This window comes from Vidua chalybeata (genome assembly GCF_026979565.1).
Source record: "Vidua chalybeata isolate OUT-0048 chromosome W unlocalized genomic scaffold, bVidCha1 merged haplotype SUPER_W_unloc_4, whole genome shotgun sequence".
NCBI classification, from domain to species: domain Eukaryota; kingdom Metazoa; phylum Chordata; class Aves; order Passeriformes; family Viduidae; genus Vidua; species Vidua chalybeata.
Window position 1 is genome coordinate 943764 of NW_026530339.1, and position 15685 is coordinate 959448.

At 46.1% G+C, this 15685-nt stretch overlaps 1 protein-coding gene across 1 annotated transcript in view; it reads right to left on the bottom strand.

Annotated features, from left to right (window-relative positions):
• Positions 1 to 4061: 4061 nt before the first annotated feature.
• The window catches only part of LOC128782890 (NAD-dependent malic enzyme, mitochondrial-like), a 34643-nt gene continuing 23019 nt past the window's right edge, over positions 4062 to 15685 (bottom strand). The window contains exons 3-8 of the mRNA XM_053933399.1: positions 13092 to 13161; positions 11814 to 11975; positions 11199 to 11298; positions 10753 to 10866; positions 10546 to 10643; positions 4062 to 4193 (exon numbers count right to left, since the gene is read on the bottom strand). Of these exons, the coding sequence (XP_053789374.1) occupies positions 4062 to 4193; positions 10546 to 10643; positions 10753 to 10866; positions 11199 to 11298; positions 11814 to 11975; positions 13092 to 13161 (676 nt within the window). The remainder of the gene's footprint in view (positions 4194 to 10545; positions 10644 to 10752; positions 10867 to 11198; positions 11299 to 11813; positions 11976 to 13091; positions 13162 to 15685) is intronic.

Consider the following 15685-nt stretch of genomic DNA (forward strand, 5'->3'; position numbering starts at 1 on the left):
TAGAGGTCCCTCCAGTAATATCTACCCTCAATCCAAGGCTCTTCTATCTCGTGGCACGCTGTGTCCACCCCCCCTTCTTCCTGCCTAAGGGCCAGGTAATTGCACAGGCAATTCCCATTCCTCGTGCTCTGTGCAATGACCTGGAACTCTCAGTCTTTTATGCTGGGAAGTTGGGAGAGGAAAAACCCCTCGTATGGTGCAAACTCAAATGCGAGGGGCGATCTGTACACCTACAGGGGATGTTGGACACAGGGGCAGATGTGACGGTCATCCCACCACACAAGTGGCCGTCACACTGGGAGCTACAAAGTGTGGCCACGCCAGTCTTAGGACTAGGCGGGCCCCAGCCAGCGAGACAATCCAAGAATATTATCCAAATTAAGGGTCCGAATGGGCTGCTGGCCTCAGTATGTCCGTTCGTGATCAATTGTAAATTTACATTATGGGGGAGAGATGCTATGTCCCAGTGGGGAGCCAAATTGGAATTTCCGGCCCCCCAGCATTTTTAGGTGCGGCCACTGAGGAGCGCCCCACTCAGAAATTAGCATGGCATACAGATAAGCCCGTCTGGGTGGAGCAGTGGCCGCTGAGTAAGCAGAAACTGCAGGCACTCACAAAATTAGTGGAGGAAGAATTGGCAAAGGGGCACATAGGAAAAAATAACAGCCCCTGGAATTCTCCTGTGTTTGTAATTAAAAAAACAGGGAGAGACAGGTGGCGGCTCCTCCACGATTTGAGAAAAAATAATGAGGCTGTGCAAGATATGGGTTCTCTCCAAATGGGTATGCCATCTCCATAGATGCTACCCCAAAACTATAATTTGGTCGTGATTGATATTAAGGATTGCTTCTTTCAAATCCCATTACATCTGGATGATGCTCTCCGTTTTGCCTTCTTTGTACCCTCCATCAACAGAGAAGCCCCCATGAAGCACTACCACTGGACCGTACTACCTCAGGGGCTTAAATATTCCCCCACTATATGCCAGTGGTATGTCGCCAGGGTTCTGTCCCCAATGCGTGCCACGTGGACATTCTGTATTTTCTATCACTACATGGATGATGTGCTGATTTGTGCCCCTGACAGCAAGGTCCTGCAAGCAGCTCTGGAAGACACTGTTAGGGCCTTGTCGGTGGCCGGATTTGAATTACAGAAGGAGAAGGTACAGTTGCTGCCACCCTGGAAGTACCTGGGCCTAGAAATTAACAACCGAACAATTAGGCCTCAACAAATTCAAATAAGTAACAACCCCAAGATGCTGAATGACATCCAGCACTTGTGCGGATCGTTAAATTGGATCAGGCCGTGGCTGGGACTCACCATGAGGGAACTATCCCCTCTTTTTGACCTGTGAGCAGAAAGGGAGGGGGATGAGGGTTTAAGTTCCCCAAGAGCCCTGACCCGGGAGGCCAGAGCCTCACTCAAGAAGGTCCAAACCACCATCGCAAGCAGGCAAGCCCATCGCTGTCAACCAGGGCTGCCTTTCTGCTTCATCATCCTGGGTGAGTTATCCCATTTATATGGTATGATATTCCAGTGGGACAAGGGCCAATGGGACCCGCTCTTGATAATAGAGTGGGTGTTCCTTGGCCACAAACAGTCCAAGAGCATCACCAGGCCACAAGAGCTGATGGTGCAGCTCATAATACAGGCCAGAACTCGTCTGCAAGAACTAGCAGGATGTGACTTTAAGTGCATCCACCTTCCCATCAAAACATCCACAGGGAAAATGACCAAGGAGACCTCTGAACACCTTTTAAGACAGAATGAAAATTTGCAGTTTGCTCTAGACAGCTTCTCAGGCCAAATTCAGATCGGACATACTGGCCATCATCCGTTTAACACAGAGTTCAAATTGTTGCCAAAAGAATTGCAAAGTAAAAAGCCACTCAGAGCACTGACAGTGTTCACAGATGGGTCAGGGAAGTCCCACAAGTCGGTGGTGACTTGGAAGGACCCAGAGACTCAGTTGTGGGAATCTGACATTAAGGTAGTGGAAGGTTCCCCACAGGTAGCTGAGTTGGATGTTGTCGTGAGGGCTTTTGAGAAATTCGATCAACCTTTTTATCTGGTGATGGATTCAGCGTATGTAGCAGGAGCAGTGTCTAGAGCTGAACATGCAGTCATCAAAGAGGTCCCGAATCAGGTCATCTTCGGGTTGCTCACAAAATTGGTACACCGGATTTCTAACCGTGAGCATCCCTTTTATATGGTGCATGTGAGATCACACACGGATCTCCCAGGCTTTATTGCCGAGGGAACCGCAGAGCAGACACCTTGGCAGCCCCAGTACAACTGGGAGGCCAGCCGAATATAGTCGAGCAGGCCAGGCTGAGCCATCAGCAGTTTCATCAGAATGCCCCAGGTCTGGTATGCCAGTTCCATCTGCGGCGTGACCAAGCCAGGGAAATTGTGGCCTCATGCCCCAACTGTCAGGAGGCATCTTTACCAACACTGGGAGCAGGTGTGAATCCCAGAGGTCTCCGCAGTTGTGAGGTATGGCAGATGGATGTCACCGAAGTCCCCGAATTTGGGAAACTCAGGAATGTCCATGTAACCATGGACACCTTCTCGAGAGCAGTTTTTGCCTCAGCACACATAGGGGAAAGGGCCTCAGACGTGAGAAAACACCTCATACACACCTTTGCCACCTTGGGGGTCCCAGCCACAATTAAAACTGACAATGGTCCAGCATATACTTCCAGGGTGTTCGGCAACTTCCTGCAAGAATAGGGGGTGCAACATAAGAGCGGGATTCCTCACTCCCCCACCTGCCCGGCCATAATAGAAAGAACACACCAGACGCTGAAGCAGGTCCTCCGGAAACAGCGGGGAGATGTACGAGTGCTGTCACCGCACGAGAGGCTCTGCAAGGCATTATTTACCATCAATTTCCTAAACTGTTCTTTTGACAGACCGGATCCACCAGCCCTGACACAATTCAAACAATGTCAGGAGCTCCAGCCAGAGGAGAGGCCTCCAGTACTAGTGAGGGATCCGGACTCTAGAGAAATCCAGGGTCCATTCCCACTTTTGACCTGGGGACTGGGATATGCCTGCGTATCCATGCCTTCAGGAGTCAAGTGGATCCCCAGGAGGCATGTTAAATCTTACATTCCAGGACAGTCAGTGAGTCGAAGCGATACAGTGCCAGTGGATGCAACCAATGATCCCACCAACCAAGGGGTTGCATCCAATCGCAAGCACCACAGAGAGGAAAGGGACTCAGCATCTCCCTAAATAGCATTCTTCTCACATCTACCTCAGTCCACATATGTCCCCAGTCCACATGTTTGTAATAAAGTTGTTGCTCCAGTTCCCCTATCCCCAAACACCCAGGGAAAAAACAGCTCCAGCATCATCTCCAGGCCCTCTCCACCTGCAAAGCAGTCACCGCAGTTGCAGCAGCAGAAGAAGCTGGGAGAAGAGGCCACCACGCGAGAGACCAACCCAAAGCAACTGTCTTTTTTATATTTTTTAAAGCGGGGAGTTGTTGCATCCTGGGTTTGGGTTCAGATTAGGGGTTCTGATCTTTGTTAATTTGCTGGTTCTGTGTACCCTTGTGCATCCCCCGTGTTTCCCCCTCCCCACCATGGCTAGGTCCAGGCTGCCTGCCGTTGGAGTTTCCCCTGATCACTCTTGTAACCACTCTCTGACAACTCCTGAGGATTCCGTGTCCGTCACCCCATTCCCGCGGTCCCACTGGCCCCGAAGCCCCATGTCTGCCCCTGCCGTGTTCCCATTGGTTGCTGTAACCATCGATTGGGTGGGAGGGCCTTTGCCCTCCCCTATCCCTCCCCCTATATCCTTCCGCAGCTCCCCAGCCTTGGTGCCAGATTCGTCCATGCGAGGTTGGGAGCGGGCTGCAACTTCTCCATCGTGGCTCTCGCGACCAATAAAGCATCCAGCCGCCACGTGGATGGATTTCGATGAATTTACTGCCTCTTTGTTTCTTCCCTCGCGCCGGAAGTAGCGGCAAGCACTGACCCTGACGAGAAGCCAAGGCGCCCAAGCTGGGCGCTTGAGAGCTGACCGGGGCCCGGAAAAGTAATGCACTGCCGCTAGTGGCGACCAATGTAGGGGCCATGACCAGCGCGGAGCAGCCAGAGCAGGCAGAGATTCACTGCGGAGCACCCGGGAGCCACGCGGAGAAAGTGCCGCCGCGAAGCTGCGCTGCCGACCAGCGAGTGCCGCTGCCGAGACGAGCGAGCATGGTCCACGTGGAAACCTGCTACCACTGCAGAGTCACAGTCCGCGCGGGAAAAGTGCTCCGTGCTGGACGGAAAACGGGAGCAAAGTCTCCCCAAAGTAAGTCAGTGACATCTCCGCCACCCACAGGAAAACACGCCGTATTTTCCCATGTGGGACTGGAAGCACAACCATTCACGGCCACGGAAAGCCGAAGAACGGACGCTTCCCAGGAAAGAACACCCTGGTAGCAGCTTTTATTTGCGCTGGGAAAAGTAACGCACTGCCGCTGTACTGGAGCTCTAACATGTCTGGCACAGCAGCGCTCAATGGTGGATTCACTTCATTCAATGCACGGTAGTCCACAGTCAATCTCCATTCTCCTTCAGATTTACGCACAGGCCAAATGGGGTCGTTGAAGGTTGAGTGGGTTTTACTGACCACCCCTTGGCTCTCCAGCTCTCGGATCACCTTATGGATGGGAATCACAGCATCTTGAGGTGTTCTATACTGTCGACGATGCACTGTCGAAGCGGCAATTGGTACCTGTTGCTCTTCTCCCTTCAGAAGTCCTACTGTAGATGGATTCTCGGACAGTCCAGGCAACGTGTTCAATTGCTGGACGCCCTCTGCCACTACAGCCACTATCCCAAATGCCCACCTGAGTCGTTTTGGGTCTTTGAAATACCCACTTTGGAGGTAATCTATGCTCAAAATGCATGGGGCCTCTGGGCCAGTCACAATAGGGTATTTCTTCCACTCATTTCCAGTCAGACTTACATCTGCTTCCATCAAAGTAAAATCCTGTGATTCCCCTATCACACCAGCAATAGAGACAGATTCTTCCCCCACACATCTTGATGGGATTAAGGTACACTGCCTACCAGTATCGAACAAAGCTTTATATTTTTGTGGTTCTGATGTGCCAGGCCAACGAATCCACACAGTCCAGAAAACACGTTTTTCCCTAGCCTCTACCTGTCTAGTGGCAGGGCCCCTCTAAGCCTGGTTATCCTTCTTTCCTTGGGCATACGTCTTGGAGGTTCCTTCAAGGGGATCGGACATGTCATCACCATCATCATACCTGGCAGTTCGGCTATGGGCAACTGGAGTTGCTTTCCTTTTGGTGGGACTTCCTCTCTGAATCTTGCCTTCCTTCAATTCACACACCTGTTGTGCCTGAGCAGCAGTAGATTTTCCATCCCATCTCCTCATGTTTTCTCCGATGTTGTAGTGTACAGCTACGCAAATGGAGCAAAAAGGCTTTGTGAATTTGAAATGGGAGTTTCTGTTTCCTAAACCTAAAGCTGCAGTTTCTATTCTGCATTTTTACATGTATTCATACTTCCCCCTGAAGCTATTCCCATTGGATTTTACCTATAATGTATTCACACTGGGCATTGTTCTATTCGTTTCACCTTATCTCTTATTTTCCCCTATATAACCTGTGTCTGGACCCCTGATCATTGTCACTTGTATGTGCGGCGTTCGAGCAAATACAACCTACTTTGGACTGCACAACAAGTGTTCAATCTCTTGGGTCTCTTTATCCCGGTCTTGATCGTGCTCTCTAAATAGCTCTGCCTGTATCAAACGAACTCACAAAGGTGTTTGTTGCTTCTCTCCGGCTGCTCCCGGAAGCGCCTGGCCAGCACCCCGGGAAAGAGGAGCCAGGCGAAAACAAGGAAGTCGGAGAGAAATGAAGCGACACTCCGCAATCAAGCAGGAAGAACCACAGCTCAGCTCGTGGGGTGTACCTTCTCTCTCCATCTGGGGAACTTCTGTATTGGATACCAGAACCACTGATCTGTACTGCCAAGATTTGGAGAAGGTCTTCTTTAATCTCCTCCCTGAGTTTCTTATGATTCTCCTCTATCTTGTCTTCTAATTTCTGCAGACCTGTTTCCACCACTGTGATTCTGGCATGTGTTGGGCCATGTACAGCATATGCATATGCTCAGAGCTTCTTTGCCATATCAAGCACGGTCTCATCCCTGTCATCCTGCTTCATTATTGCTAAAGCAGAATCATATTCTTGTGGCCCAAGTCATACAAGTTTTTGCCACATCACAGATGTACATGGTAGCAAGTCTGGATTCCTAGTTGTTATGTCATCTGAGAAGATAATCTCTGCCACTGCCATTTCTCTCAGGCATTCAATCCCTTGTTCTGTAGTCTTCAACTGGGTTTGCTGCATATAGAGATCGTCTGCACACAGGTATCTTTGTGGTACACTTTCCAGGACTCGTGCCCAGAGGCTGTGAGGGTTAGCCCCCCTTACAATTTCTTGGTCAATGACGGGATCATGTGACAGAGATCCCAAATGCCTTGCTTCAGTGCCATCCAGAATTGTAGCCTTCTCTGCAGCATCCCAAAGACGGACTAACAACTGATTATAGATTCATCAGGTCGTTGAGTGTAATCCTTTCTTAGGCCACAAAGGTCCTTTAGGGAAAAGGACTCAATATTAGCTTCTGATCTTGTGCCAGTTGCTTTGACTCCTGATTTTATGTCAGGATGCGTTGAGGGTCCTTCTCCTGCATCATAATCATCAGCATCATCCACTGGTCGATTGGTCTTGTCTGTGCACTTTCCGCTTCTTGTGCTAGTAGCAACAGCCATTGGTTGAGGCTTACTGTCTGGTTTAGCTGCTGGCTTCGAGCCTGGGGTGTTGGCTGCAGCCTGAGTGACTGGGATAGCTGCTGATTTATCTCCCTGCCTCCCTTCCTCTGTCTGCTGCCCTACAGTATCTAGCAGTGTGCGATAAGCATAGGCCAGGGCCCAGCTCACTGCAATGATCTTTTTCTCCTTAGGGTCATCATGGCACTTTTCTATCAGGTATTTCCCCACCTCAGCTGGGTTCTGGATTTGTTCACGTGGAAAGTCCCAGACTATAGGGTCAGAAAATTCCTTTAAGATTTGGCCCATATCCTCCCATTTCCCACACCACTCAGGATTTTCCACACCTGGGTCTACTCCTGGGTCAGGGGTCTCATCAGCCCCTCTAGAAATCTCAGCCCTCATTCCAGAGAAGCTGCAGACTGTATAGAGGAAGCTTACCAGGTTAAATACCAGAAAGATGGTCTCTTTAACATTCAGGGGAAACTGAACATTCTCCAATAGGGATGTAACAGATTCAGAGCAGAAGAAGGAAAGCAAAGGCTGAAAAACCTCATCCCCTGTGCCTCCTCTAACAAACTGGGTGCATAATCATAACCATGAACCATACATACCTGGAACAGACTCCAGCACCTTTATAAACTTTCTGCAAGTCATTACAACCAAGCCCAGCCCAATAGCTATTCTAGTCAGTGCCCCTCTACTGCAAAAACTACGTATAAGGGACAATACTGGAGCTATTTCTGGATAAGAAAATAAACCTAGGGACCATAGAGGTATTAAGACCTCAAAAAAAAAAAAAAAAAAACAGAAAACAAAAAAACAAAATCCTAGGGACCAGAAACACATGCAAGCCTTCACCCCAAGAGACATTATAAATTCAAACAACATGGCTACTAACTGCTCTATACCAACACAGAGTAATTGCAATCAAAATACAATTAGAACAGGGTTTTTTCCACTCTCTCAAGCCATGCATTGTGTGCCAATTATTTGTCCCGGTTTAGTGCAAATTTGGGAGAAAACCTCCAAAAAGGGCCCCGCCAGAAACCCAACCCACACGGCCCCACCCCTCAATCGGTTCGGGAAGAATTTCCTCGGAGACAAGTGGAAAAAACCTGTTTATTTAACAGACAAAGCACTCCCCAGCACGAAAAATTAACAGTACCAGATGACAAAACTCATTTGTCGCTCTGAAGAGATGACAAATTCAGAAAGTCTCTCCAGTGGGTGGTCGCTCTATTATCAGTCCCTCTGGTGCTGGGAAAGGCTGCTGCCCAGAGTAGGCCCCCGTAGGCCACAAAGTGTGAGCTCTTGGTGTTTCCCCGGGTCTCAGTCCAGAGCAGGTTCGAACGGATCCAAGAAAAGGGAAAGAAAACCATTCCAGGGAAAACCTGGACTGCCTCAGCTAGCTAAACTAACTAAACAGCAAAGGAGTGCGGTGTTCTGCCCCATCCGTGCCCAGACAACACAGTGGAGTTCTGTGTTCCAGCAGACTGTGGAGGAGTGAGTGCAGGCTGATAACAAACTCTGTGCTTCTTCTCCCTGCCTTCGCTCTCAGAGCCTGTCTTGAAGGCATAGAATATAATATCCAGCATAAACAGAACACACTATTGGGGATACGAGCATCATAACGTCACCCTAGGATTAAAGCGCAGCATAGTATTCTGTGCCCAACTGCTTTCCAAATCTCTGCTCCTGTTCCCTGTGATTTATTTGCCCTTGTAGACAGAGGGCAGAAAGTAGATACTGGTAGTGCTTCCCTCCATGTCCCTTCTCTTTGCTCACTGCATATGCTTTGAAGGCTGGCAGAAGAAATAAGGTAGAGGGAGATTCAGAGCAGGGCTCAGTGCTCAGGCAACAACATAACACTGGCCAATTACTGCAATCAGGACCTTCCCCAGATGGAGAATTTTTAGTCAATTAAGTTGTCAGCAGCACCACAAAAACAATTTTGCTGATATACCAAGAAGCACAGTGCTGGTCCTGACACTGCTGGCCCAGTAACTAACTAGTGTCTGCTGCAAACAGCCACTGATTTAACTTAATAAGACAGTGTACTTCTCTCCAATGCTATAAAAATTAACAAGATTTTCTTACCCTCTTTTTAGGAAATCATATTTTTACGGTAAATTCCCCTTCAACTACACACAAGTCCCTGATGATTTTTTCAAGTTCATGCAAGAAAGTGAAAACCTTGTGTCCTTGTGTCATGGTTGGACACTGGCGCAATGCCAGCGTCCCCATGAAAATGCACCTTCCCTAAATAAATGCTGTGAGATGTTATCAGGAACAGAGCAGAGCAGGCCCAAGCTTAATAACAAAGGAAAAAAAACTTTATTAAACTACTACTAATACAGAAAACACATAAACTAAATCTAGGATGAAGACCTTTTAAAACACCCCTCCTCCTCCCAATTTCCAAAAACACTCAGCCATGAAACACCACGCGGGATTCCTGATCAAATTACTACCCTTCAGGTAATCCATACTCAAACTATCAAGGGAGAGAGAAGTCTCTCTTGCACCACAGACCCCCCAGGAAACACAGCTGCCACCCTGTGTTTCCCTGTCACACATGGCAACCGCCCGGAAAAAAATCTGCCAGTGTGACACTCTCCATTCCATGTTACAGTGCTCTCACCACCGTGCATGGACAGACTGCTCATAGGGCTCCTTTAAGGATGCTTTGCCACAGACCCAAAGATACAACAGTTCAGCTTCTCATCCTGGGACTACAGTCCCCCCCATTTTCCCCTGGGGCCGAGGGGTCCAAAAACAGGACTCATCTTCTTCCCGAAGACAGAGGGTATCACCATTCCCTCTTCAGCTTTCTTCGTTTCTCGCCATTCTCCCTGGGTCACCACTGCATCCCCCTAAAATGCAGTCTCTGTTGCAGGAGATTTTGGTTCAGTCCATGGCTAACAAGAAAAGTCCAGCCAAAAGCTACTTCATATTCTCCTCCCACCTAAATATTTCTTCTTCTAACATCTCAGGTCCCGGACTATCTCTCTTCCACTACAAATCAAGGAGTAATACTTTTAAAAAAGCCCTCATTTCATGGAAAGGGTTAAACGTTCAGACTCCCTGGACGGCTGATATCTCGGTCCAGTGTTCCGTCTCCCACGCTGGACATCCCCCCCCTTCTCCTTCTCCTCTGCCGGCAAATTTCCAGGTGCCGCCAGGCTCTCTGCCTCTTTCCCTCTTGGGGGGGGGGGGGCAAAGGCATCTCCACTTCTCTCCACCCTTCTGTCCACAGGAGCTGGCTCGGTTCCAGACCCTCAGCCCCTCGGCCTACCTGGACAAGGCCGCGTGGCTTCCCCTCCCCCACCCAGCCTAAGGCTGGGCAGGGGAGAGTCTGCACTCTCTGACGACCGGAACTAAAAGAGACAGTTCCCCTGGGAGTTCTTGCTTTTAACCCCCTGTGTTCTCAGAGGCGTGTCCATACTTTCAGTGGTCACTCCAGGTGCCAATATCCAAACCTGACCACTGATTGGTTTGACCCAACTTCCTGGAAAAAATTCACTTCCATGTCAAACCACGACACCTTGCAAATGTTAAACACCTTTTACATCCTTATCTTTAAGCAGGTAGTTAATTCTGTTTATCTATTTCAGCTGCCTTTATATAAAAAGTTCTGCAATTGAATTCAGAGAATGTGAGTCTCTGCAAGTCCTACAGAATGAGAAAATGTACAGTTAAATCTCTTGTTGCTCTAGAGCACTTAAGAGAACTCACCTCTTCTGCTCCAAGGAACAGCACTTTCTGCTCTGCAAGTGGTTTACTAGTGGCTTTCTGTGTTCCCAGCAGTCCTGCCAAGGCCACTGAATCTGTCCCTGCAAAAGCAGTACAAATCTAAGGTGAGCTGAACATATCTACATGGCAGATCATGGTTTTTGGCAAAGCTTCTGCAAATACGTTAAGGAACATAAACAAAGGGTATACCTTGAATATCATCATTGAAGGCACAATATTTCTCTCTGTGTTTTCTTAAAAACCAAAAAGCATTGTGGTTTCCAAAGTCTTCAAATTGGATAAGTGTGTTCTGGCCATATCTACAGAACATGGCAAATATTCCTATCACTAGACTCAAAGAAATATAATCCTTTTAAAACAAATTCTGAATGTAATTAATTATCTTTGGAAACAGGATGTCCTCAGGCCTTTCACTGCTTAAAACAGTTCCATCTCCATTCTGTGCATATTTAACAAATAACTACAAGCAGCATGTTCTAAATCACAGAGAAAATCACAACAGAGACAAAAATGCACTCATGTATTTTGACTTTTAGTTCTATCTTTATTCCTTAAATGACTGTTTAAAGGACAGTGTGTTAGGGGGGTTTTGTGCCACCAGTTTTGCTGTACATCCATGCAGAATATTCTGTTGTCTGTAATGGCTTCCATAAATTCCTCAATTAGATCATCATAGACCTGTGAGCGATCCCTTTTTTGGTATAGGCCTATATAAAATGGATCTTTTAAGAGTGTCTGAAAAAGAATAAATCAAAGAGAGCAGCACGATGAATCACTTCCTCAGTATATGTTTCCCAGAATTCACAGTAGCACATTTCACACCAAAAGATACTGCATTTATATAGCCACTGTAACTGCCTCCAGTATATATCAATGTTCGGTAATTTCAGCTGGCTCTTGAGGTTGGTGATGGCTGCTTTTAAAACAGAACAAATCAATACTATGAACAAAGTGCTTTAATAAATCTGATTCACATTTCCAGATTCTTAAAGTCAGGTCAACCTGACTGTCCATTTTAGTGTCCCAGCATTCAAATTACTTCCAAATGCACCATTTCACTGCCAAATTAACTGGTGTTTTTCAATCACTGATATGTAACTGTACAGTGGATTCCAAATCATTTACCTTTACATAAAATAGTTGGTTTTATATTAAAGTGCTCAAATAAAAAATTTCTCTTATAGTACTAAATACTCTTAAATACTTTTCATAAGGATAACTTATGGCAGGCCAAATTCAGTCAAACTCACTGTATTATCAGTTCCAATGTCAATGCACACAGGCAAACATTTATCTGGATATATTCCTGCACAGGCTGTATACAAACACAGTTTTCCTACTGGAATTCCCATCCCATACACACCTAGGTCTCCAAGACCCAATATTCTTTCTCCATCAGTGATGACAACAGCCTGAAAACAAAAGCAGGTAAAATTATAATCATTGTAATTTATAAAGTTTAGAGCAAGACCAGTTGAGGGCTTTTTCCTGAGGAAAAAATCAGGTATGCTTGCACAGTAAAACAAAGAATAGATTACAAGGAATATTTCACTTGAAGCAACAATGCTTAAATGATAGAATCTGCTATGCTCCTTTTTCTTTGCTGAAATCCACTGCCCAAATCCTTGAAAGCTAAGTGAGAAGGATCCATGCTGCTGTGTGGACCTGGAGCTTGTAACTTGGGTTTATGATTTCCACTTGTAAATCCAGACATCAAAAATTTGTATAATTCTATGATTATATAAAGTATCAATCACCTCATCTCCCCTCGTGGTTCTCAATCCCACTGGGTGATACAGGATTTAACAGGAAAATTTGTGCCTTCCAACTACTAATGTGTCCTAATCTGAAGATTACTGCTATGTAACACAGTAAGCAAGACCCAGAGTGCATCCCCCAACTTTATGAAGTAAAATAAAAAGTTTGGCAAATCTAGTTCTCATCATCATTGTTTACTCATGCCATAAACCTCATATTCAGGATAAAATGCTGCTCTTCAAGATATTAATTATCTTCATTAGCTATATTTTGCCATCATGGTCAAACAGCCAAGGATGCATTATTAAGTATTTACATTTCCATCAAATACTACTAAATCTTAAGAAGCTCAACTGAGATTAAATAACAACTAGAAAAAAATTATATAGTGGTGCGGAGGATCAGAAATGGGACATCACACCATGATCAATATGATCAAGTGAAGCTGATTTATTGCAAAAAATAAGCTATATATATACTGTGTTCTATTATTCACGCGCCTCAAGCTCCTACATGATTGGTTAAATCCTTCTGTGTACACATGTTAAGCTTTTGGTTAATTTAGTTATTTTTTCTTCATGCATCTCACTGTGGTTTTCTTGTCTGCCTTTACATCCTAAACTGTCTGGAGTTGAGCATGTTCTTCTCCTTTCGTGTCCTTCAAGGGCATTGTGACCTTCTACTCAGTCTCTATGAAAGCTGGATTGTGCATATGTTGCATATGTCCATTGTCCTGCAAAAAGCTCTCAACATAGTGGTAGTATCTTAACATCATTCTCTGGCCAGTTGTTCACAACTGACCTTATATGGCCTCTGTCTGAGATATAGATAAATAAGCATCTGAAAAAAAAAAAAATCTGTCTTGGTTTGGAAAGAAAGGTGTCTGCTAAGGAAAGCAGAAGCCTCCCCTGAAATGGAAAAAAAAATGTAGACCCCCTTCCCTCCGAATTGTTATAAATTTGAAATTAAGGGGGGGGCTCTCAGGCAAAAATATGGGAGCAGGAATAACAGTTCTTTATTAGGGAAGAAAATAAAAAGATAAGATAAACAATGCAGTAAACCAAAACAACACTGACAGAGTCAGCATACAACCTGACACCCTGTCAAACAGGGTGTTGGCAGCAGTCCAATTGGGAATTATGGCTGCCATCCTCCTGGAGTGGCAGGTGTGGTTCTGTTGGAGCAGTGATCCTGTAGAAAAGGGTGTAGTCTTCCTGCAGTGGAAGAGGCGGCTGTTCCTCTGGGAAATCCAGCACAGAAAAAGCCATGCTAGTGTTCCAGAAACTCAAGATTATATCCAGGTAGAAATACTTGGCTCCTCTCTCTGGGCGGAGCATCTCACAATGGGATGCTGCAACTTTTATCAGTCATGCAGTGACATTCAATAGCCCATTATCAGCAGATGTCTCCTCTGAGAGAGGATTGGTTGTGGAAGAGATAAGGAAAACTGCCCAATTAAGAGAAGATAACTGCCACACAGATGGCAAATAGAATACATCTTGCCTTACAATCTATGACAAAAGTAGAAACATTTCATAGGTGGCAATTTGAAATTTCCCCTTGCTTTGTAAAACTAAATGTAAAACAGGAAAATTTTCTTAAAATTGAAAGCATTGTAATAATGGACATAAATTACTCAAAGGAGAATTTCTAATACAAATGCCTATTTGGCTACTTTGACACTCTAAAATAAGAACACAAAGAAAATACTTTTCATTATGCTACCTGGATTTTACACTACTACAGATATTCACCTTTAGAACTCCTCTAGGGCAAAACACCTCTGGTGTTATCATCAGACATGATATAAAAAGGGAACATGATCCTAAAGTGTGGCTTTACTGCGGGGACTGCTGGGCTCCTGGACGGTTTGGATGGGTGGTGATGAGGGATCTCTGAAGCCAGGTCTTTAGAACATATAGTTTATTGTAAAGGGTGAAGGGCCTTGCTTGGAGTTGCCAGCCGCAACTCGTGGCAGGCCCAGGGAGAGTGGGGAGAGAGAGAGAGGGAGAGAGAGAGGGTGCCAGGTGGGCATCCCAGAAGGAAGGTCCAAGAGAGCGTCCGGTCCCTCAGCCACACCTTATCAGGGGGCTTCAAGGTGGGCTGGGACAGGACTTGGGCCAATGGGGTTACAGATACCTGATACTTCAGGGGAGGGTTACAGGTATGGGATGAACCATACATTGGGGGGTGATACAGAACATTCCATTTGACCTTTTAGATCATCCGAAAGGGGGATTGCTTTCAGCTTGGCTGTACTATTGTTTTCGAGATGCTCAGTGATTAAGGTTTGGTATTTCAAACCTTGTTTTCATCTCAATATCTGTATTCTCTGATTCTTTTGCCAGGCCATCATATTTATAGGGCTTTGCTATTTCATCTTCCCCAACACTTTACCTTAATGAATCTCTGTTCATTACGTTACACAAGATGAAGAGAGAGAAAAGAAAGGAAAGACAGGGACTGAGGATACTGTCTTCTCCAAGATCAAGAGAACAGTACTTCCCACTGCTGAGTGCTCCTCCATAGGAACATGGGAGGAGAGACAAAGGAGCAGAAAGGAGCAGAGGTGAAGTGTCTGTTTCTTCTGCTTGAGCAAGCCCGCTTGCTAGGAGAAAAGGCAGCATGAAAAGCTCAGCAGAGGTGGTAACTGATAAATTACCAACACTTGGAAAGTGCTGGTTCTTGGAAAGAAAGGAAGTTGAGTACCATCCGTCGTTCCAGTCCATGCTGCTGTTTCTTGTACAGAGAACTTCTAGAGGGGGACGGTTTTCAAACTGGTCTTCAATACATACAGAGACATGGAAGAGGAAAGGAAGTATGTGAGAACTAAGAGTACATCTTTCACATCCCCTGCCCCACATCAGGAGCAAAACCATGCTTACTGTCTTTATCACAGCAGCCATGTCCTCATGGCAGCAAAGGATTAGCCCTTCCTCCACACAGCATCCAAACTCTCAAGCAAAAGGACTCTAGAAATATACTTTGAATTGCGGTGAGAATATCATGGAAATGAGCTGAAATGACTGCCAGTCTGAAGTGGTTTCCTCAACAGAGATAATAACCTGAAGAGATGTTTTGTTGTGGCGTGTTTTCTTTCTATTATTGTTTTCAATAGTTGGCTTTGTACCCCCCCTCCCCTGAGGCATTGGTTTAGTCCTTGCTGTCAGTCCTCCCTCATACCTACCCCTTATTCCAGAGAATTCCCTGTCATTTATGCATCCCTTGCTGCCCCATTGGTTTAGTTAGACTGTTCCCCTCTCCTGAAACTCCCTATTGGTTTATGTTCATCCCCTGCCACTCTGCTATTGGTTCCTAGTCCCAAGCTCCATCCTAGTCCTGTCCCTAAAAACCCCCTGCCCTG